Below are 22756 nucleotides of genomic sequence, written 5' to 3'. Positions count from 1 at the left end.
GGTACAGAATTCATTTTTGGCTATGAAGAAGTTATCCAGTTATATGCCGTGTTCCTCATACTGTGTAAGAATAGGCACAGCACCAACTAGACAGTAAGCTCTCCACTTCATTTGTGTCGTGGCATGGCACATTTATCTTAACAACTTCATCAGAATTTTAAGGTAATTGATAAAAGGTGGAACAGAAGTGGCAATACACTTTATTTAGATACCCTGATGGAGCAAGACACCTGACTTATCTGATGACTATGAAGAGGTACATTGACTTTTACAGGAATATTAATGTGTACAATGCTAAAAAAAGTCTAATGAGCAGGTTAATTAGCAAGCAGGGAAATGCAAGAGAAGAAATCCATTGGCCAAGAAAAAAAAAAAAAAAAAGAAAACAAAATGAATGTTATGTCAGAGGAATACAGAAATAGCAGTGGAGAAATGGAATTAAAGGACAAATGAAGTTCTAGACAAGAACAGTTTGCTTGTAGTGATATTATTTTATCTTTTTCACCTACCACATTACTTCTAAAGGAAGTCAGATAAAATGGCCATATAATCCCTAACTATCTCATCTGTTGAACCTCCTCTCTGGTATTTCTTTGCTTCTCTCACCCCCATTTAATTGATTTGCACATTTACAATTTTCAGAGATCATAGACCAAACAAACACTCATACATGTACTTAGTTGTTGTTGTTGTTTTCTTTTTTTTTTAATATATATATACTCAGTCTTTTTTTTTTTATTATTATTATTTTCATAAATACGCTTTCTTCACATAGAGAGAAATACTTTTTGAAACACTTTCTTTTCATCAGCCTTTGAGTGAACTTAAATGACATTCTGAGTAGTCTTTTAAAATCATTATGTTTAGGGAGATTAGCAATTAAATATGCTAATAAAGATCAGCCGTGTTTAGGAAATACAGGGTGATGGTCCCATCTGAACATAGCAAGTTCCAGAGCTTTGGGGTTTATTAGCAATAGCTCACATAGCCAGGGAAAACACTGCAGTGTTAAAATCGTTTTGTTGTTGTTGTCTTAATAGAAAGCAAGGACTGCATAAGAAGAGTAAGGAGCATAAATTGGACCTTTATAACCTTTACAATCTCACTAAGAAAATAGCATTCTGAAATAAACAAGCTTGGGAAGATGAATAGGTTTAGACATTCCCTTGAGTGCATCCAGAACTACTGCACTGCATATAATTAGTACAGTGAAAGTGAACATTGCAGAGAGAAGGGAGAACTGCCTTTTTTTTTGTAGCTTAGCTTTAGAATACAACTTCCAAGCTCCATTTACAAGAATCTGTACTGGAATCTGTTTATAGCACATTGACACAAAATCTTAATAGGAGCAAACTCATTTTTGGCACAATCCCAAGTCTACTTACTGTAAGATGGTGATTTTTTAGAACTGTTTTTGAACCAGCTAACAGAAATCCCTACAGGCATAGGGATGAAAATCATGAAGCAAAAAGAAGCAAAATCTGTAATTACAGACTGTCTTTTCCAGTAAACAATTACTCGCTTCTACCACCATGTACAAACCTATGTGACCAATGTGAGCATCACAGGAGTTTCAGGATTCCAGCCTTCTGACAGAAAGGCCATACAGACGTACCAAACCATAGTAACCTCAGGCAGATTTCTATTCTCCTCATAAAGGTACATGAACGCATTAGGCATGCTCCCACATTGACAAATAGCTTTTGAGACTCACGTTCAACAGCTATAGCTAATTTATTAGCTGTCAAAGCTAACACATCATGTAAACAGCTCACAGTGCAAATAACACACAAAGGCAGATAGCCAGGGATATAAAACTGTCAAAGCTAGCTTTTCACTGTACACTTTCACTGGGCATTTGTAATTAAAGGGGCTTCCTTGATTCTTGACAGACTATTTCTTCAATTTATAAGTATAAAAAAACAAACAAACAAAAACAAGCAAGCAAACAAACAAAAAACACCACCACACACTCTCTATACCCCACCACTGCCAAAAGAAAACACCCCAGAAAACTGGTACAGATGCAAGGCCTGAGACAAGGCAAAATATGACTAAACCACAGGCCTGAAGTTCTTCTCTCTTCATTTCAGCAAACACATCTAAATCCCTCACTAATTAGGAAACTAATTTTGTCTAGCTTTTAAAAAGACCATTAAGCTTGCTTTTAATGGGAAAAATCACATTTTTTCCAATATGCTAAAGCACTTAATATTAAAAGAATAAGTGCATTACAGGTCATCACATACACTTGAAAAGAGTGAAGACAGAAATAGGTAGTTTAACTCTTATTTTCCTTTTTCTCAGCAGAAGTGCCAAATGTGTTAACCCACACTTCCTCTACCCACCAGCTGTGATCACTTTGCTCAATGCCTGACTACATTTTTGTTTGTTTGTTTGTTTTATAGGACCTACTGCTGCCATATGTTCTGCCTTTACATTTACATTCTTTTGTTGTGACTGAAATTCTCTTTTGTAAGAGAAAAGAAATTTCTCAAATTTTCCTGACATCTCAATTTTTACATCTGTGCCTGGCTATCTAAGAAATTGGTGAAATAGTCAACTACTGCAAGGAACTATATTCCGAGAAGTATGATACATACCTATATTAATCTGTCTCTTATGACTCACTAGTTATTCAAATACCATCTAGGATTTTCAAAAGCTCATAAACACTGATATGAATGGCAGCTAGAAGCATAGGCATCTTTTAAAATCCAGTTATATGGCTATCTGCATCTTTTGCTAATTAAGCATCTTGAAATAGTAGCCCCTGTGCATTTATAGCATTTCAGAAAAAATAAATACATTGTGCAACCTCAAACATATCTAAGGAGACTATTAGCAATCCTCCAAAGTTTTACTCGTTTCTTTTGCTGTCTTCTGAGTTGGTCTCCTGGACAATCACAAACATACTTGCACACGTACACTGATGTATGTGCAAGGCTGTGCATGTGGCAAGGAAGTTAGTCCAGTCCAGAGACTATCTTGCTGATGCCCCAGCTTTAAAGGCAGTGTTTATGGGGAACAGCAAACTGTGGGGAACAGACTGTACCTTGCCTCTCTCATGGGGGCCTCTTATTTCTTCATTGAGAAGCAAGTCCAGCCTCCTTCCTACAGTTCTGCTGAATGTACTTTGAGATCCTTTGCTGCTCCTCAGGCTGGAGGTGTTTTCCCCATTAAATTATAAAAGCCACTATTTCAGTAAGTATGCTACCCACTCAGCAGAAAGGATCCAAAAGAGTTTTCACGTAACTTTATATACCAAAAATAAAAAAATGACTGTTTATATTTTAAAAGTATAAACTTTTGAATGAGAACATTTCCACCTGTGCACCCTATCTCTCTTGTACCCTCCATAATTAAAGCTTTGCATATTTTTCTTCACAATGTTGACAGAATAACAGAACATTTCAACAGTCAAGTTTCTCATAAGCAGCCTGTATCCTCTATACTGAATCTGTCCCTCTGACTTTCCTGAAATTCTCTATACTTCTTGTATGTCCTATATAATGTTCCTGGTAAAAGCACCCCAGCAACGACCCATTTGGTTGCTCTTCAATCATGCCTGAAGGGCAAACTTCACTTTATTCAATTTTAGTAACTCTTGCTCATGTTACCAGTCACACTGATGTTCCCAACGATGACAACTTTTTAGTCCACTTAGCAACTTCTTTCACAATCACTGATGATTTGTCTCTCTCTCTCTCTTTTTTTTTTTTTTTTTTTTTTAAAGTTACTTTCATAAACAGATCCCATTTGCTCCACTTAATACACAAACCAGACATGTTTTCTGGTTAAGGGGAATGCCATAGAGGATCGTGCTCACATTTTATTGCATTTTCACACAGCTGAGCCCAATAGGGTGCTGGCAGAGAAGTAAGATTCCCAGAAACCTCATCTTAAGGAAAAAAAGATTTGAAACCTCCTGGCATTGATAGCACACTACTAGGTATTGTAATGATTAAATAGCCAGATGTAGTGCTGTCAGATGGTAATACAAAGTGTAAAATAAACAACTAGCATATACCACACATTGAATTCTACCAGGATCATCAGAACACAAAAGAAGTCATGAAACTATAAGCAAAACAGCCCTGTTGTGAATTTTTCAGAATTCCTTGGTCACTGACAGCACGTTTAGTACATCTACCTAGGAAAGAAACATTTTTTCTTTCCTATTTTCAGTCTTTATAGATCTGGATCTCAACACCTAATTAAAAAAAATATATAAGAAAAAAATTGACATGCTCTTAGAAAGCCTTGTGCTACGCAATTATCTTTTTAATGGAAAATTTTCAGCAGGGATCCCTTGTCCTTGGACTGGTCCTGTGAGTACTACAAATGCCTACTAACACCATGCGTGTCTAATTAAATGACTGTGGGTCCTATTCAAAAACATTGCCAGCCTGCATATGCGCAAATTATTTTTGGTATGTAAACAATTGTTTCATGAGATTCATTAAACCCTTTCATTAAAATCTTTTCATGCTGCATGTATTAAGGGGAAGTGTTCAGGTCATACTTGAGAAAGGTATATTAGAAAGTTCTAGTCCCACACAATTTCAGGAATAAAGTTTTAAAATGCAGAGGGGAGGACATTTTGTATTTTTACTTTCTCGTAAGAGAAAGAAGAAACTAAGTCAATGCTGAGCATGGCTACAAGGCACCAGGAGCAAGGTCAGTAACCATGCTGAGATGTTCATCCTTATTTTATAATTTGCTCTCCTTCACAGATTAAATACTGAATTACAGAATGCATATTAAATACATATTAATATGTATTAATATTAAATACATTAATATTAAATACATATTGAATAATTATGTATTAAAATTTAATACATATTAAATCCCAAGTACCTACTCTACAGTGTCACCTGATTTTGTCTCAAAAAAAACCAAAACAGACAACAACACAGAATAATTTACAACTATTTTAACAATTTCCAGATTTCTTGTTTCATGACATGCAATCAACTTCCTCACACATTTTCCATAAACAAGCATCAGCCAAGCAGTGCAGTGCTTTCTGACACACTGGCTAAAGAGAGGTGAAAGCTGAGGGGAAATGCAGCAAAACTCTGCTCTTGCCTCATCCACTATGCATGTGGCTCAGGCAGCACAGTACCTGGGCAGATTCTTTCCCTTCAAAGGAGCCCCAGTTGATCTTGGTGCTCTGACTGCTGTTGTGTTCACAGGAAATCCACCTTCCCCTAACAGTACAGGTAAACAAAAAACGTACTTGAAAGTTGGATTATAGAAAAGCCTGAAAAGTTTCCTTCTCTTCATCATGTGATGCTGCTGTACAATGCATAAGCTTTATCTGAAGGATGCAAAGGTCCCAAAATAAGCTTTGATTTCCAAAAGTTCTCAATTGCAGACACTGTACCTTCAAGGCTTTGTACTAATGTGACCCCCTGCTGCTGCGTTAAGTTACGATGCTACAACACCACAGTAATATCGCAGCGCAGAGGTTGCATCCGAAGCAACAGCAACAGAGTACTGTCTCGGGCTTCAGCCATCAGGCACCTCGCTGTCCTGTGGGGCTGCCAATTGTTTGGGCACAATACACAGCATGGGCACACAGAAGGAGGCAGCCAAGGGTGAACTTTGCTCCCAAAGTGGTAAAGAACTGGCAGCCAAAGAACTATTTATCAGTTTTAGCCAGATTAAAAAGGCTTAACGTGAAATAAGAACAACTGTTCCACATGGCACAAGTGTTCTAACATGAGACAATCTGCAAGGAATTTCAGAAATTAAGAAAAGCAAAGTGAAGATAAACTACTGCCTTCTGATATATTTTTTCTTCTAACAGCCGAGTTGATACATTTCCTGTCACAGTCCTTGATATGGTGTGTCAGGTAGACAGAGATGCTGCGCACACTGTGAAGCAATTGAGTTTTCTGATGCAGCTACATGTACCTGAAGTGATAACACTGGTGTTACCACAGTGCAGAACTGCAGCAGACTGCCTCTCGCCTTTCTGATTTAAAAATGCCAGGGCTCTAATTTGAAGTCCTTAATATATGCTTACAAATTTTGTGGTCTTCTGTGGGATATAAGCACGTGCTTTTCTGTATAAGGATGGAATTATTCCCAAACTAAAAAGAAAAGACAAGCATACGCTGTAGAAAGCTGCTAGATCTCAAAAAACTCCTGTGTAACAGATTTCCAGCACTGATTTTACATATTAGACAGCAGACATTTTCTTCTTCCAGTTAACTGAGCACAGTTCGTTTACCTTAAAAGAACTCTAAACAATTTTTTGGCTAGTGTAGGAACTGGAAAAGCAGCTTTAACTCTGCAGTTTTGCAACAGAGCGGGTTCACGGTTATTTTTATACTTTCTGCTTTGTCAAGCATTTTATACACGCTATTTCTTTTCTTTAATTCATTCCAAAAATGTCTATTCCAAGTATTTTTTCCATATCTAGCCACAAGATGTTGTTTCTTTTCTAAGAATAAACAGTATTTCAGTTTACAAAAATGTCAAACTCCTTGACGTGAACATATCTTTATATAGTAAAAGCATCCAAAGCCTTCTTGTCTGGTATGTGCCTGCAAAGGGGCAGCCCTATTAGGTGGGAACCTATAAAGACAGATTTCCCTACATACCTGATTGGTCATACTTGCAGAAAATCCCAGTGGGAATGACAAGATTATTTTTCCTTTTCTTTTTCCCCTCTATTTGCACTAAATGCAAGTCAATTCATATCTTTGACCCCCAATACACTTATGCTAAAGAACCCTGGTGATGCTGTTTTAACATTTTCAGCAGGAGTCAGAGAATTCAGCCATCAGAATATTGAACGTTGTAGCATTACACGAGGTGAGGGAAGAAGCTTGTAAATTAGCTGTCAAGTTCAATAAAAAGACCAACAGTCCAGGAAGCTGGCAGTCACCATTTGATACTGCATTACTGATTGTGCCTCATGGTAAAAATTAAATTACGTTCATATTAAAAACTTGTTTGCATTCATTGCAAAATAGAAGCCATTAGAAATAAATCAAAAAGGTTAATGCACCTCTGAATCCAGAAAGGCATGACAGTTTTCCTCCCAGATCAATAAATGTATTATGTCTTAAAAAGTTAATCACTTCTTTTAATGCCCTTAAATATTTGGCACAAGGCACAGCCTAACAAATGGCTTATAAAAGCAGACATCACACATATTGTGGGCTATTTATGTGTTTATAGGCCTCCTCTGCCGATAAACTACTACCAGCTTGAGAAATGAAGCATTTAACCTACGCAAAGAAATAAAGAAAAATCATACCAAATATTATTTAGACTCTTATTAGTACATTTTTGCCTAAAGGCTCTTGTACACAACCCCCTTTGCTACTGGCTTACTGGCCTCACTCTGTCTTTATAAAGTGCATTAAAGGTTGTATTTATGGTAATAGGAAAAGACAACAGCAGATGTAGCTGAAGATGCCTGGGTCTTTAGAAGAGCTGACAAAAAAAATTTCCTCAGACCCTCCCCTTTATTTCACACAAAGTACCTGCAATACCAAGAAGCTCACAGCACCAGTGAAAAGATGATGAGCTCGGATCGCTTGCTAAGATTTAATGTTCTCTGCCTTTGATAAATTCCAAATGCCAGACTCTGTTGATACACTCAGTTTTATCCAGACTCTTATTTTTTCTTTCCTGCCTTAGGTATAGGAACTGCTCATTATACATTTAGATGCCACACTGTAAACACTTAACTCTATTTCAAATTAAAATAATGTTAGCAGTATCCCTTTCCTGAGATGAGGAAGCATTACTGATGGCTGTAAGAACAGAACCCTGTCCCCTGCACACATTTAGCAATGAGTTAAGTAACAAGCCATAAAATATAGATGATGGAAAACTCAAAGCCCTTGGGAGAACAAGATGGCATCATATGCAGCATGTAAGTATTTGTGGGAACAACGTACAAACACAGCTCATTCTGCATATTTAGTACTTCTGTTTCACATACAAGTATTTCACTAGCTGTTCCAGTAAGAGAAAAACCAAGAGGATTGTTCATTTTTAAGAAGGAAAACAAATACCTGTCTGTACACTTAAGAATAGGACAATTCCTTGTGTGCCAGCTTTTAAAACTATGTGGGGGGTAGTGGCCCCAGCTTTTTTATAACTTTTTTTGCTGCTGCTTTCTATAACTGATGAATACTGTGAATATCGGATATTATACTTGTGAGAGAAACCAAAGAACAAATACACAGACCGCTGAAAGGTTTTTGCTAAAAAACAAACAAAAAATTCAAAACAGAGTAGCCAACATGAACAGACAAATATTTGTCAAAACTTTCATTAATATTAACAGAGGTACAGTACCGTCCACTAGGAGATGGCATGCATTTTCTTTTCTAGAACTAGCACACCTTTCTGCTTGTTCAGATATCTGAATCCTCCATTGCACACATACCAACATACCACATACTTTTTTTTTTTTTTTTTTTTTTTTTTTTTTTTTTACACAGAGGCCCTTAAAGAATTTCAGAAGTTTCAAGCTCACTGTCCCATCTGAATTCCCTGTAGAATATAGGAGAGGCTGGATTTCTACGCTGAAGTCAGCAAGCATGTAAATGCATCATGACTAAATTGTAGAGCTCCTTTCCTCTTTATTTACATTTTTTTGTTAAGCTTAAAAACGCAGATGTTTAATATCTAGTCAAATTCTACCAGATTCTACCAGATGATTCCATGGATTTGTAACAGCAAGATTTCATTTCATTTTTCCTTAAAAAGTATAAATGAAACCAGTATGTGTTTAACAACTCAACGCAATAATGAAGTGTAGGTAACTATATGGTAAGAGCTATGTGCATGCACCCTGCAACTGTAAGCATATAAAAATATATATAAACATTTTCAGAGGGAAACATGCATATAAGCAGCATAATAAATCTATAGACAGCATACCAGCACTAGAATCATCTGAAAGACTGGGATTCAGGACCATGAATAGTCAATTAGAATGTACTTGATATTTTAATTCAGAAGACAGACGTAGCATAATATTGGAGAAAAGATACAGACTCTCCAAATGCTTAGGGAAATCTCTGGATATGATTACAAATTCTAACTGAGGCTATAAATAACACTTTTACAGCACAGAACAAGTGAATGTGACATCTTCCACATCATCACTAACATTTGATGGTTCCCACCTAGGTGACAGCAGTCAAATGCCATGGGATGATTAAACTCATGATAACCTCTTGAGCCAACATCTACTAAGAAAAAACCCAGACCTAAAGCACAGCATGGTTCTGCACAGCATGCAATGATGAGCAACACCTAAAACAACATCAAAAAAACCCAAACCTACAGATACTACCTATTTATGTCACAAACTCCAAAATGTCATCTAACAGCCCAGCTAAGTTCAAAATACACACTAAAATTCTGAAGATGAAGACAAGAAACAAATGAAGAAAGATTTAATCTCAGGATTTTATTTTTGAGTCATCTAGTAGTTAGAAAGGGAGATTACAAATCAATAGCAATAACACAAATTGAATGGGGGCATGTACATAGAGGGAAAATTTTTAAAAGCCCTTTGTCGTTACTTTCTTGACCTACGTACCGTAACTTTTGAGTGCTATAAATTTAAAATTAATTCACCTATAAAACATGCTGTAGTGTAAAGAACTTCACTTATTGCATATTTCCATTACAATATATGACTCTATCATTTTAAGAGGCATACTAAAAAACTCAACATATACTATTTCAAAACTATTTGCGGTATTTGTGTCTCAAAACCGAGTCTATAAAAAAAGGCTGTTTCAAGCTATTTTAATTTTTTTCAATGTCAACCATTTCACATGAAAAACAGAAATGAAATGTTAATGCAATACTCCAGAGTTGTCATTGTTTATCATAAGTAATGCATGGAACTGCAACAGGTACGGGGCCTGATTCTTAATACAGAAGTTACTCTTTTTACAGATGTGAACCACCAAAAAGGTAATATCACAAAGGTAAAGGACCTGTCAGCCTCATTACACCTTTCCAGAATCAAGTCTTATTAAAATATCTAGCGTATCATGGCATGTACTCCATTGACCACATGAGAAGACTGGCTGATAATCTCAATTTATGCACAACTTCCCAACAAATAGTATTTTATTCAGTAGGAAATGAAAATGTGCGGTTTACTTGAACATCCTAATAGTGAAAAATCATTTTACTCTTCAGCTTTTATTTCGCTGTGTTTGAGAACATAATGTCCCTGTGATTATACAGGAGTACACTGTGTAGTGATTTCCTATTGACTAGTTAACTATGCAGCTCAGAACATGTCAAGGTCATATTTTTATGCCAAGCCACAGCTACAGCCCTGAATGCAGCATGCAGTGCTTCATCAGCTACATGGAGTAGTACAAAGCATCACTGATACCTAGTTAATGAAGAATCTGCTTTAGATCAATGCACTCCTCTGATATACTCTATCAGGAATACACAAGAACTAAGGAAAAAATAATGAAAACTTAATGGTTCTTCAACCCTAAATATTTTGTCCAATAACTTATTTCATAACCAAAACATATCCTTCCCAGGTTTTAATAGTTATGTATAATTTTGGGACAGCAGTGACTCAGCCCATAGATGAGTAAGCCCTTGTACATACATGTCCTTATTGTTTTTCAGATGATTGTGTGTGAAAATTAGTGATAAATTTTGCATATATGCAAAGACAAATCACATATAAATGCTGCTGTAAACTGGCCAGCATGCCAGAAATGATGTAAGCAATTAGTGTTGTATATATGAAATGGTGCATATAATTGTAGGCCATGTTTGAAAACACATCCCATGTCTTGACAAAAGTTTGTATGCTTCTGTGCTAGCTATCTATTCATCATGACCTCAAGTGTAGGTCTTTGCAAACATTATGCATGAGTGTCTTTACATTCACTAATTCAGCTATCATGAATTTTGCCTTCCAGCTATCATTCTCAGATGCTCATCAGACATGCTTATTCCTATTTAGTTATAGAGCTCTAGTGGTTCAGCTGCTGTCCTCTGTGTGTAGTTTTTAAACAGCAGCTGTTGAGCACTGATGATATTAAGCCCATATTTCTAAAGGGAAAGACATTATTGCTGAAAAAATTGTTAAGTCTGCTTTCAGCTTTACAGAAGCCTTAGGTCTCATTTTCCTCATCCTAAGGCTACAGTGTCAGAAACTTTACTTTTCTCTCTTCTGTGTTGGAAGAGTCCATAGTATCTTCTCCATTAAATACCTGTCTAGTCTTGGAGGAGGTGGCAAACTTCTTAGTAGCTGTTATTTTGTATTATTCTACTACTGTCACCAGATACAAAAGTTTCCTTGTACAAATCTCAACAACTGGGACTAGCAGTCATGCAGCTTCTGCATTTTCTTAATTTGCCTCCTAGAAAAAATCCCAAGTGATGATGCTCAAAACAGAACTACGAAGTTACAAAGCACTTCTCAGGTAGAATTTGTCAAGTAGAATAATATTTGTAGAAAACTTAAAAACATTCCTATTCTGTAACAGAACACTTTTTGGAAACACCTTCCTTTCAAGAGACAAAAACTTCCCCACACCTTTTTTTTTTTTTTTTTTTTTTCTTTTTTTCTTTCCTCCAACAGTTACCTTATCTGACCTGGTTTAGTTCTGAGCAGGTCTTAATGCCCCTAGCTTAGTGCACTAGGAGCGAGTTAATATAATTAATTGGAAAGAACTCAGGAATTGTGTTCAACAGGAAGAAAAGCACCACACCAAAACCTGCACTGGAGTCTCTCGAGTATCTATGACCACCTCATTGCCATAAAGAACCCTCAGTGCCAACACTGTCAAGCATTTTTAGTCTGGGCTTGCTTACAAACACCTCATGCTAATATTACGCCTGCCCTTGTGCTAAATTAGTTACCAGATTGTGTGCATTTGAGATATGGATGCAGACAGTGAGGCTGCTGCCACAAACAGACCACACAAAGCATTTAACTAGTGAGAAGATATCTAAGGGCGTGTATGCATTTGTTCCATCTAAAGATAGGGCTTGCATTACAGTGCTTTTATTAAACCTGAAAAACTGCAGTCTCTTCTCACTTGCTACATGCTGAATGGGCCTGCTGTTGCCACCACAAGCACTGATCAATGTGGGCTGCTGACAAAGACAAACACAGATGTTACTCAGAGAAGAATTTAACAGCTAGCATTTCAGTATCTCATGCACGGATGCTCTAATTTTTGAACTCATCGTTTTAGAAGCAGGGATGAAATCACTCTGTTACCTTTTTAATGACGACTAAGAGATTAAAACTGAAAGGCCATCAACACGCTGCACACATGGCCATTGGGCCACTCTCAAACACTATTCTTCTTTTACTGCTCCTCAATTTTAGAGGGCTAAGTAAACGCCTTCTACAACTTCAGTAGTATACTAAGCACCATTACAATATAACTAGCAAATAGCTGACCCAATTCCAAACCTTCCATTTTCAATTAGAGCTTTGAAGGGGTGCCACAGGCTGCAATGCTTAATTTTGTCTTCATTAGTCTGCAAAGATAATTTCTTTGGGATAAATTCTTTCACAGACACCAAGTTACTTTGAGCACTGCTTCTTGTTTTTTTGACAAAGGTTGGCCCGCATTTTGAAACTTGTCTAAAAGAAGTCATGTTGTCCTATGATCACTGTTCACTGCTATGAATCGAGAGGCACATTTCTAGAATTAAGATTCTACACATGCAAAAAAAGACTGCAGTTCCTCCCTCTGAAATCTTGCAACAAAGATAAAACCTCAGAATATATCTAGAGAACATTACAGCTGACAAGTCAGTCCAGACCACTGCTGGCTGTGACGTTTTCTCCATTTACCTTATTTCTACCATCTTGTGTCTTCACACTTGATTTTTTTTTTTCCTATTTGTCTCTACTAAAGAGGCAATACAGCATCGTAGCTTGAAAATAAGACTATTCTGAACTTGAGTGATAACTGTAGTCCTCAGTAAGAAGAGAACAGTGTTGTAAACATTCAAGGTAATATTTTCAAGTCATAGAAGAAGGTTTTATTCCCAGTAGTGACTAATTTCTAGTAGAATCAGAATAATTTAGGCTAGAAAAGACCTCCAAGATCACCGAGTACAACCATCAACCTGACTTACTGAGTCCCATCACTAAATTATATTCCCCAGTGCCATGTCCATGCATCTCTTAAATACCTCCAGGGACGGGGAATTCATCGCTTCCCTGGACAGCCCATTTCAATGCTTGACCACCCGTTTCACAAATAAATTCTTCCTGAAATTCGATCTAAACCTCCCTCGTGCAACTTGAGGCCATTTCCTCGTGTCCTATTGCTTGTCACTTGAGAAGAGACCAACACCCTCCTTGCTGCAAACTGCTTTCAGTAAAGCAAGAAGAAACATGTCTTAACGATAAAGGACAGAAATTAGCCAATATACTCTAATTAATAAAACCTACACTATTTGTAGGTTTAAATGTATATTTAGCTCTCTTGCTTGAATTCTTGGATGCTTCTTGTTTTGTTCATTACCATGGACTACTACATCTGACACTAAAGATGCAGTACATGAGATCTCCATGTGCAAAACATCATCTCACTTAGCAATTTTCCCATACTTCTATTTATTAAAGGTGACAAATGATACTTAATTTATGAAGAGATATAATATCCTTAGGCAATTTGAGCTCTCATTTTACTAGGATAACCCTGAAAATAAATTTTTATTCAGGTATATAAGGACAAAAACATGACATACTAATTAAACAAAATCTCTACTTCGATGAAAAACATTCCACAAGAAAACAAAATCTCTGTGCAGGTTTATTCAACCATGCGAGCCTCATATGTTACTACTACAGCACATTACCCACAAACAATTTCTTCATCACTGAATACACTTGATTCATCTACCAGTGCTTAATAAATATTTGATCCTAATTGAACCTAATGATTTTTTTCAGCCTTTGAGATAGTACTGCAGACTAACAAGAAGGTTTTTTAACCCTCGCTGACTTTTCTTAGTGCATTGCTCAATTTAAAAGCAAAATTCTGAGAACTTGAGAGTTCTGTTTAAAGATATGTGAACATGGAAAAAATGTGTATTTGCTATCAAGAGATTCTAAAAGGGGCAAGTTAGTTATACAGATGATGATGTACTTATGAAGACTGTGTTAGATACATCCCTGCTACCAAAATAGTCTAACTGATGATCAAAAGCCCCTCAGCATCCTTGGGACGCTTGAAATGAAATCCAAGTATTCGTACATAAAATCATCCCTCAGCACATTCTATGCACTTAAACATTTACAATTGAAGAGACAGCTTGTTATTGTTAGTTGTTTTGCCAGATTATTATTTTTAATGAAGAAATTTTGGAGTTTGTATGCTTATATTTCAGCATTCACTTGTAATTTTCCATGTTCTGTTTAATCAGAAAATGAGGAAGGTTTTTTATTTTAAAGATTTCTTCAATCGCACAAGTAAGTTGGTTGCATTTACCTTAAAAGCAAAACATTTTAAAAATGATATTCTTTGCTCCAGTTTTGCAGAGATTCTATTTGTTTGTTTGTTTGTTTTCCCTTTATCAGCAGGAAAGTTACCATTAACATTGGAAAATTTGTCCAACTAAGCTGGGTAGACAGAATTTAGGGAAGCCAACACTGCTTGCCAGAGATGGAAATGGGGAAAGAAATTCCAAGGTATTAAGTTCTTTTCTATCAAAATAAGTGTTAATATATTGCTTTGCACGCTTCCTGAGGATGGCTCTGATACCTTAAAGTCAGATATACTGCAACAAGTGAAATACTCTGTCACGCATCAGGTTTATCTCATGGTTATTGCTTTATGGTTATTTTACACCTCACACAGGTTCACCATCTTCGATTTTAAACCATTACCAATATTTCTCTGCTTTAAAAAAATATTCACAGTTTTTCAAATACTGGAAATTATTTGTCTGACTACAGCTTATTTCCTAGCTTTCAAAAAAAGGAACAGGCATCTTAATTGGCACTAATTGGTGGGCCCAGAACAGAAGGGATTTTCACGCTTGCCTAGATACAGTTTCTCCTGACACCCACTCCATAGTGGTGTCGTGCCAAGAGAGAAGCATCATATGCACTCTGACTTCTGGTTCTGCTTTGGTGTTACCAGAGAGATCTTCTACCTTGTGGACTCAATCCTATACCTTTCAAATTGTGCACATTTGACACCTTTTCGTCCAACCGATCATACCTTTGTAGTATAACCTTTTGTTCCTCTCCTGGTACCACCTGAAAAATTCAGCTGCGTTTAGATTTGAAATATCTAGGAAAAGCTTGAAAATACATTCCAGTTGTCCCCTTATCTGAAGTTAGGTTAGCTCCATATACAGAAGGTTTAAATATTTCATTTTTTTTTTCTTTTTAAAGGTTTTTTTATTTTGAAGTTTTTTAACTGCCTTTTGCTAAATAACTGATACTGGCAATCCTGCTGAAACGTGCTGTTTCTAGAATTGCTAGATGCATGCATTAGAATAAAATTACTGCAGATGCCTGGTGAAACAACCTAGAATGGTTAGATTAAACTTGTTTTAAGTACCTATTTTTGCTTGTGTTGCTTTACATAAATGGTTTAGATTCTTATGTTCTTCTATCAACTCAGCTTAAGGGAGGAATCTTTTGTCTCTAACTTTCTTCCTTGATAGGTATGTATTTTCTTCTGTCATTGCTCACCTTGTCTTTTACCTACTGCATAACATGCTAGATTCTCTGCTTATTTTAGGTTGGATCTTAGGAAATAAATTTTCACTGAAAGGGTTGTGAGGCATTGGAACAGGCTGCCCAGGGAAATAGTTGAGTCACCATCGCTGAAGGTATTCAAAAGATGTGTAGATGTAGTGCTTAGGGACACAGTTTAGACTTGGCAATGCTAGGTTAATGGTTGGACTTGATGATCTTGGAGGTCTTTTCCAACATAAATTAATCTGTGATTCTGTTGCACCACACATTTTAAAACTCACCAGGATTGAAGTCTGTAGTAGAAAACTCTGCTGTGATCAATATGAATAAGAAAATTTGGTATGCATAGTACAAATCTTGTATGTACAAATCATAGTACAAAGTTGGAGCATAGCAATTTTTGATGTAACTGATTTGTATAAAGAATTCCAAGAAATCCATAAAAACTTTGGATATCATATTCTAGGAAGACTGTAGGCTTTTTAAAACTCCAGTGTAAAATTATCAGAACAGTAACTTGGATCTGTTTATTTTCCAGTTTTTGCTACAGAGTAAAATTTAATTCAGGTTTCAAATATACTGCTATCACTTTTTTTTTTTTCCTGGCAATTGCACATCTGTATTTTGAATTTCATATTTCACCCATTTTTTCGCCTCAAGATGGTACAAGACACAGTGGTGATTCGTTTTAGAAAAACGATTAAACCTGCTATTGCATTACTCAGGTATTTATCAAGAAACTACACACCAAAGATTGCTTTTGCATAGCCCTGTTTTACGATTTGATACAAAAGCCAGCTAAAACGATGTTGTTACAGAAGCAGCATGAGAACCAGTGCATTTACAACTAAATAGCAGCCTTGTAACTAACCTACTATGTGGGGTAGTAATACAATTGCCTTGACAGAAGAGTAAATGGATACTTACCTCTGCTCAGGGGGTTGGGAAAGCTGACAATCATCCCAGTTACCTACTGTGCTGAATATCCCATGGCTTACCATATGCCTACTAATTTCTCCTGTGCAGGGATGTAAAATGACTATTGTCTAGACCAGGTTTTCTTCCTTCTTCTTCACATGAGATCACTCAGTTCACCTGACCAGCTTAAAGAAGGCACTTCATATTAAACACTAGTTATCTCTTTGATCACTCAAATTACAGTTGCTGCAGAAATAACAGGGCACTTTAACAATGTGGGAATATGTGGTTTATATCAGGGGAATTCTCTAGTTACTTCAGTATGCTTTTATTGACTCTGTAATCCTGTACCGCGTGACTACTTTTATCTGTGTACTGCTCTTGTGCTGCTTGTGCTGAAGCAGAGAAAGGAGTAGTGCTGGTGATTTTGTTTGTGTAGGTCAAGCAGTAGAGGTCATCAGCACCCGAACAGATCCCACTTGAAGAGAGCAAAGGAATAAAAGCACCCTACGTGAAACAAACTATTCCTGTATTTCCTTAAACACAGTCCTTCAGAGGAAAAAATAAAAATCTGCCACTAAAAGAAAAAAAAAAAAAGGTAGTTAAATAAGACTCATTTTGGCAGAGGTGCTGAAGAAGCACCTGTCTGCCCTCCCAGACACTCATTCCAATCCTAGTGCCTATATTCATCAGCTTAATTGGCGCAGTATAACTTCTAATGAAATCAGGTTATAAACTTGTTCCTGAAACAAGCTACATTCAAAATACTGCGTGAAATTATATGAAAACCCAACTTTCACTGATAAAGCACAGTATTGATGTTAAGAATGCTTACTTTTCAAATTGAAGAGTGAAAATTTTGAAGGAAACAAGGCAAGGGCAGAGAAATTCAGATACTGCTCTGGCAGGGAAGAACTAAATGAAATCCTCTGACAGGCTCTTTTGTTTGTTTGTTTGTTTTCTTTTTTTAAACCACTCTGAGACTACCTGAAGGTCATTAAGGACTTCTATGAAGTTCCTCAGCTTCTCTCACTTGCTCAAGAAAAGTCAAGAGCCTGGCCTCCAAATTACTGTCTGCACCTACATATTGAAGTTTGGGGCATATCCCCCATGACATGCTCTGGTCCCCAGGTCATCCAAACATGGGAATGGAAGGACAAGGCAGGTCGCGCTGTTAAGCTGCAGATCCACAAACCAGCCACGAGGCACCTCATGCAGTACCCTGCCCCCAGCATCTCAGATTGAAGATGTCTTAAGTGATGTGAAGAAACAGACAGTAAATCACACCAGTAGATTATTTTGTATAGGTGCAAAGAAGTTTCATATTGCATACATTAACCTCACATGGTTGCTTGGGCTCAGGCCAACATGATAATTTCTGCACAACAGCCATGGTAGCATACACCACATAACAGTGATTCCTTTGAATACTTAAATCATCTGCTCATTCTGAGGGAAAAGGAGAAGAAGGTTTGTATGGGCCATGCAGTGGCACAAAGGGAAGTAACTCAAGGCTCGCCTGTGGTGAGAAGAGCTAGTATTCCCAGCTTTGTTCCCTCTCTGGAAATAAAACAACAAAGCTGTCTTCAGAGGACAACCACAGGCAAACATCAGAACCCAGCTGGCCCTTTGACAACGCTGCTCATTCACATGTTAAATTAGCTACCTAGGGGGACAACCCAAGCAGACTAGAGTTAGCATTTGGAAATAACACCCTGAACTTCTGCTATAAAAGTTAATGATACAGAGTGTTTACAAAACAAACAAACAAAAAAACCCCACAAACTAGAATCTAGAATCTAATTTTTATTCCTGATGATGCAGACTCCGTTAAATTGTACATCTCTGAGGATTTTTACAGTGAAGTCTCCATGTAGTATAAATATGGTTAAGACTACTGATTTGAAACTACTACGGTAGTATTAATGGTGAAAGTAGCGAACAAAAAAGTCATTTTTATCACAGGAAAAGCCTATGATAAAGGCTTTCTCTGTCACTTCTGCTTCGCTTGTGTCAGGTCTACTGATGTGGGGTGAGTTCAACTACTGGTCCAGATGAAAGTCAACCCTGCAAGCAAGACCAAAAACTAACACCTGTTTTTGTACATTTTCACTTCGTTAAGTGTTATACTGACTTAAAATTGATTACAAAAACGTAGGGATAGTTGGCCTGCATTTCACATGGACTTCATATTCAAGGTGAACATTTGCAGAGAGCATTCACTATATCCCTAGCCTGATGTGCTGACATAACTGAAGCCAGCAACTACTCAGACAGCAAGCAGTGTTCGTCTGAGATGTTGGTGTCAGCCATCAGTGTCAGTCTTTCTGACTAGGTCAGGAGGACTTCTTCATTCCAAAGAGCAGCCAAGCTAAGGAAGCCTTGGAAGGAAAACCAGCTAGCTACACAAGATGCTTCACACTGATATAGAACTGAACAGTTCTCAAAGACAGCGTTCCTTAATATTCCAAATGATACCAGGTCCAGCCCAAATAGTCTGAAAAATTTATAAGATATTCTAATGTAACATTGTAGCTTACAACTTTAAGCAAATAATAAAAAAGGTGACCAACTCCTATCATCACCTGGTGTTTACACAGTATCAAAGTAATATGATGGTTCTAGAGCTGAAGATCCTCTGAAGCAGAGCTGAGTCATCTGGATAGATAATTTTCTGCTCACCTGCTGTAATGAAGCAGTGGAAAAATACCCCATAAAAACATTACGATTCATACTGTTCCAGCAGTATGGTTGAAGTATCTTTTTCAAGTTATACCTTTTTTCAAGTTATATTTTTCAAGTTATTTTCAAATTAAGGATTCCAGAAAGCTAAAGCCTACCTTCAGGTCACTGCTAGATCTAAGTGCCTACTTTGGTTTAAAAACGTAGCAATGAGACCGAAAAGATCAGCCTGATGTATTATCTATCACTCTTTCCTTAGATTTACACATTCCCCAGTAAATCAGTGGTATTCTTTTGAAATAAAAATATTTGCAATATGAAAATGGCAAAACTGGACAGTGTTTTGTTTCACAAGTTATATTGTGAATATATAGTGTATGTATAGGTAAGATGTAAAGCAGATCAAGTTCATTAACATGCATGGATGATAACTCTCTACTGCTGTTAGGAAACTCAGATTTTCCAATTGTTTCTACAGCTTTGTTACTTTTAACCACAATCACAGATGTATAATGAACAAGCACTTTGGAAAAGGAACAAAAACATAGCTGGGAAGACATCTGTCCTGTTCACTATAAGCGTTCCTGAATATAATAATGATTCATGGGAAAGAAATGTCACAAAACTGCAATTATTGTAGGCAATTTATGCACATAGTTAAATTGATAACATTTCCATCATAAAGTCAAGATGCTGGCCTCAATCTAAATTTTTTTCCTTGCTTGGATTATGTTGAATTCTGCTAAGATCAAGAAACTGCATAAACTAACATGCAGAAATGGGAGGAATAGTTTGTTAACAGTATCTTTAGCTATTACCACAATGTTCAACACATATCTGGTCTAATTTTGCTCTTAGCTATACAACCTTTATGCTGATCTTGCTGACTTCAATAATATTCCTTGTACTATATAAAAGCAAAAGGAGGAGATTGGGAAATGGGCACAAAGGTATAATGAAGGTATTTAAATAAATCCTGGCATTAAGAATGGGGACAAGCTATATTACTCAGCTATACATAAGAGAAAAATCTTCCTAATACTTCCAAAGAAGAATGGTCTAAGCATTTATTACAAACACTATACTCTATATGAAAAGGGCAATATGAAGTCCCAAATGGTACCAGTTTTAAAGTCCATTTCCCTCATTGTGTCATTTCATTTGACGTGTCATTGGTGCAAAGCTACTCCCAATCTCTACAGTTTTATATACAAGAAACACTAGCAAGTTAGCAAATAAGGTCCAATGTAAAAGTTAATTTAAAGTTGTAGCGTTAGCAGTTAGCAAGAAGTTTGGGTGTGCTGCCTAGTCAAAACACAACAAATTCCCAAAGACTACTCTAATTCCTAGTATTAAATATGTGTGGATATGAAAGAGGATACTGTTGATGAAGTAATGAGCTTTTTCAAACTGTCAAGGGTACCTGTGGCATAATACACAGATATGACAGAAAACTGGAATAGTGCAGCTATGAGAATGATGCATTTGAAAGCTCTGAAAGTTTAGTTTGTAGTCGACTCTCTTCAGCCAAGTATCTCTGAAGCACCTGACAAATTCCTTCAGAGATGAGATACCATGTCCACCATATATAGCAAAAATTTTCAGAAAAATAAACTCAATCAATGCAGAAGTTCAGGCCCTGACTTGACCCTGGACTGAAAAATGCTAGAGACCTAGTTTGACCTCCCATGGCCCTCATCATAAGCACGGGGAAAAACCAAAGTAACTATTCTGGAATAGGCACCATCACTATTGATGAGCAAATACAGTCTGCATTTAAATAATGATATTTTACTATTGGAAATTTTCCTGAAGTTCATTAACAGTTGGAAAAATATCACAGTTTATGGAATATTATTTTTAGTTTAACATTTCACCTCCATGACTGATTTTTTATTTCCTCTGTTTCTCTAGCTATCATAGCCATGGAATGATAAACACAGTCCAAGCAGCTGAGCCTTCACCACATGCCCTCACATAGTTTTGTCTTGTTATGGCTCCAGCTAGTCAAAAGTTATTTTCAGCAAAGGTTATCAAGTTCTGGAGTCCATTAAAAAGTATGAAAAACAGCAAAAAAACCTTTGTATTTGACTGTCAGTTTTATATCTATTGCAGAAATCAAGGCAACATTCTAAAAACATATTTGATGAGCAGCCTGAAGTGTCCAGATAAACTCATTTTTTTAATGGGGAAATTGATTTTTTGTTGCTGTTTTAGCTTGTTGACTTTTTCCTCTTCCCTTAAATCCATACCCGTATCTAAATCTAGGCCCTAATTCAGAAATCAGATGCAATTCTCATGCAACTCATTATGGTCATAAAACCCAAAAAAACTATGTACAAAAATCCAAAAGACACATAGTTTAAAAGATCGTTAAATCTTGCAGATCTCGAGATATGAGACATCCATCAGCTTAATTCTCTGTATTCTGACTGTAGCTACACCTCTCATAATCATGCAAATACAGTGTGAAGCCTTACTCAGTCACACCAGTGTCTTGTAAATGAACGCTCAGATTTTGAAATGCAATTCAGCTTCATACGTTGCCTAGAAAAAATAAAGTACTGAATTTATGCAACATAATGGAATGAATAGTGAAAACAAAAACATCCCAGCTTCACTTGATAAATATACCTTGTGCTTAGCCTGCAGGGACCAAGAAACACAGTAGTTCAAATTCCTTGCTGGTTCCAGACACAGAAGAGGCCATGGCCAGACTTGAATACCATGAGGTCTCAACTCAGGAGACACTGTTGTGCCAGCACAGAAGTGCTTGTGTCAGGTTGACTAAAGCCTTTAACTGACTTCATATAGACCAAACTGCTATGCTATGGTAACAATTTATGATCATGACTTGCCTGAATTAGACTGGAACTAGCAAACTAGGCATGTGTATGCTATTTTGACCTGATTGCTTCCCCACAGATTATTTACAGTCAAAATTAAATATGTGTATTTTTAAAAAAATTAAAAAGATGCAATGTATGGCTAGTAATTCCCTTAGTTTCTAGTTCAAAATAACATGTTTTTGTCTTTCCTTGCTTCTATGTTGAATTAAGCTATTCTACTGTAACTGAAGTATAAACAATTTATACAGAAAATAATCATGGTGATTCTTATCTGGATCAGTGTGAAAGGCAATGACATGTAGCCAATAACAGCAGTAAAATGTAACAAGCTATCATAGAACTGACTGAAAAAAAACTAAGGTTTGGCATATCACAATTTGTATTAATAGCACAATTTGTGTTAATAGCACAGCTATATATGAAGGGCCAAGCCAGCTACCAGGGTCTAATTGAATTGTCTTACACTGAACTTTGAGCTCGTTTTTTTGTCCACTTGCCCAAAGCAGGACACTGATCTGTGTGGTTACGCTAGGAATCTATGTATTGACTTGGAGCTCTCTCAGTGCCAGGGCTACCACCACCACTTCATTAT

General features: G+C 36.7%; 1 protein-coding gene across 3 annotated transcripts in view; it reads right to left on the bottom strand.

Moving 5' to 3' along the window:
- The window catches only part of SORBS2 (sorbin and SH3 domain containing 2), a 153738-nt gene that overhangs the window by 101220 nt on the left and 29762 nt on the right, over positions 1-22756 (bottom strand). The window contains exon 1 of one of the 3 annotated variants that reach the window (XM_082759340.1): positions 16643-16879. The exons of 1 other annotated variant lie outside the window; for it this stretch is intronic. In XM_082759340.1, the coding sequence (XP_082615466.1) occupies positions 16643-16716 (74 nt within the window). In that variant the 5' untranslated portion in view covers positions 16717-16879. Of the gene's footprint in view, positions 1-16642; positions 16880-22756 lie in introns of those variants that run through there. One more of the 3 variants, XM_082759333.1, reaches the window with a different exon arrangement.

Source organism: Aythya marila (assembly GCF_965140915.1).
Source record: "Aythya marila genome assembly, chromosome: 4".
NCBI lineage: Eukaryota > Metazoa > Chordata > Aves > Anseriformes > Anatidae > Aythya > Aythya marila.
This window is presented reverse-complemented; position numbering and strand designations above follow the sequence as displayed.